This window comes from Penaeus monodon, chromosome 27 (genome assembly GCF_015228065.2).
Source record: "Penaeus monodon isolate SGIC_2016 chromosome 27, NSTDA_Pmon_1, whole genome shotgun sequence".
Taxonomy (NCBI): domain Eukaryota; kingdom Metazoa; phylum Arthropoda; class Malacostraca; order Decapoda; family Penaeidae; genus Penaeus; species Penaeus monodon.
This window is the reverse complement of record NC_051412.1, coordinates 2,730,727-2,730,992: the sequence shown is the minus strand read 5'-3', so window position 1 is coordinate 2,730,992 and position 266 is coordinate 2,730,727. Positions and strand designations below refer to the sequence as shown.

Genomic DNA, 266 nt, shown 5'->3' with positions numbered 1-266 from the left:
CCCCTCTCCCTATCTCTCATCCTTCTGTTTCTGCTGTCTTTTGTATAAATTTCTTGTAACTTTGTGTTTCTATCCAACAGTGGTTAACAGACAGAAAAAGAAGACAATTATCAAAGCGAGATGTCGGTAAGTAAAAATTACATTTGATAAATGCAGTAACATAATAAGGAATCTGATATTATTATTTTGGAATATTATGATCTCGTCCACCTTTTCCTTCTACTTTATCTCTCACTTGCCAATCCCTTCCTCCTCCTCTCTTCCCT

General features: G+C 35.7%; 1 protein-coding gene across 1 annotated transcript in view; it reads left to right on the top strand.

Moving 5' to 3' along the window:
* Positions 1–266, top strand: part of LOC119590541 (nucleolar protein 10-like) — a 7,961-nt gene that overhangs the window by 499 nt on the left and 7,196 nt on the right. Inside the window, exon 2 of the mRNA XM_037939196.1 lies at positions 81–126. Coding sequence (XP_037795124.1) covers positions 81–126 — 46 coding nt within the window. The remainder of the gene's footprint in view (positions 1–80; positions 127–266) is intronic.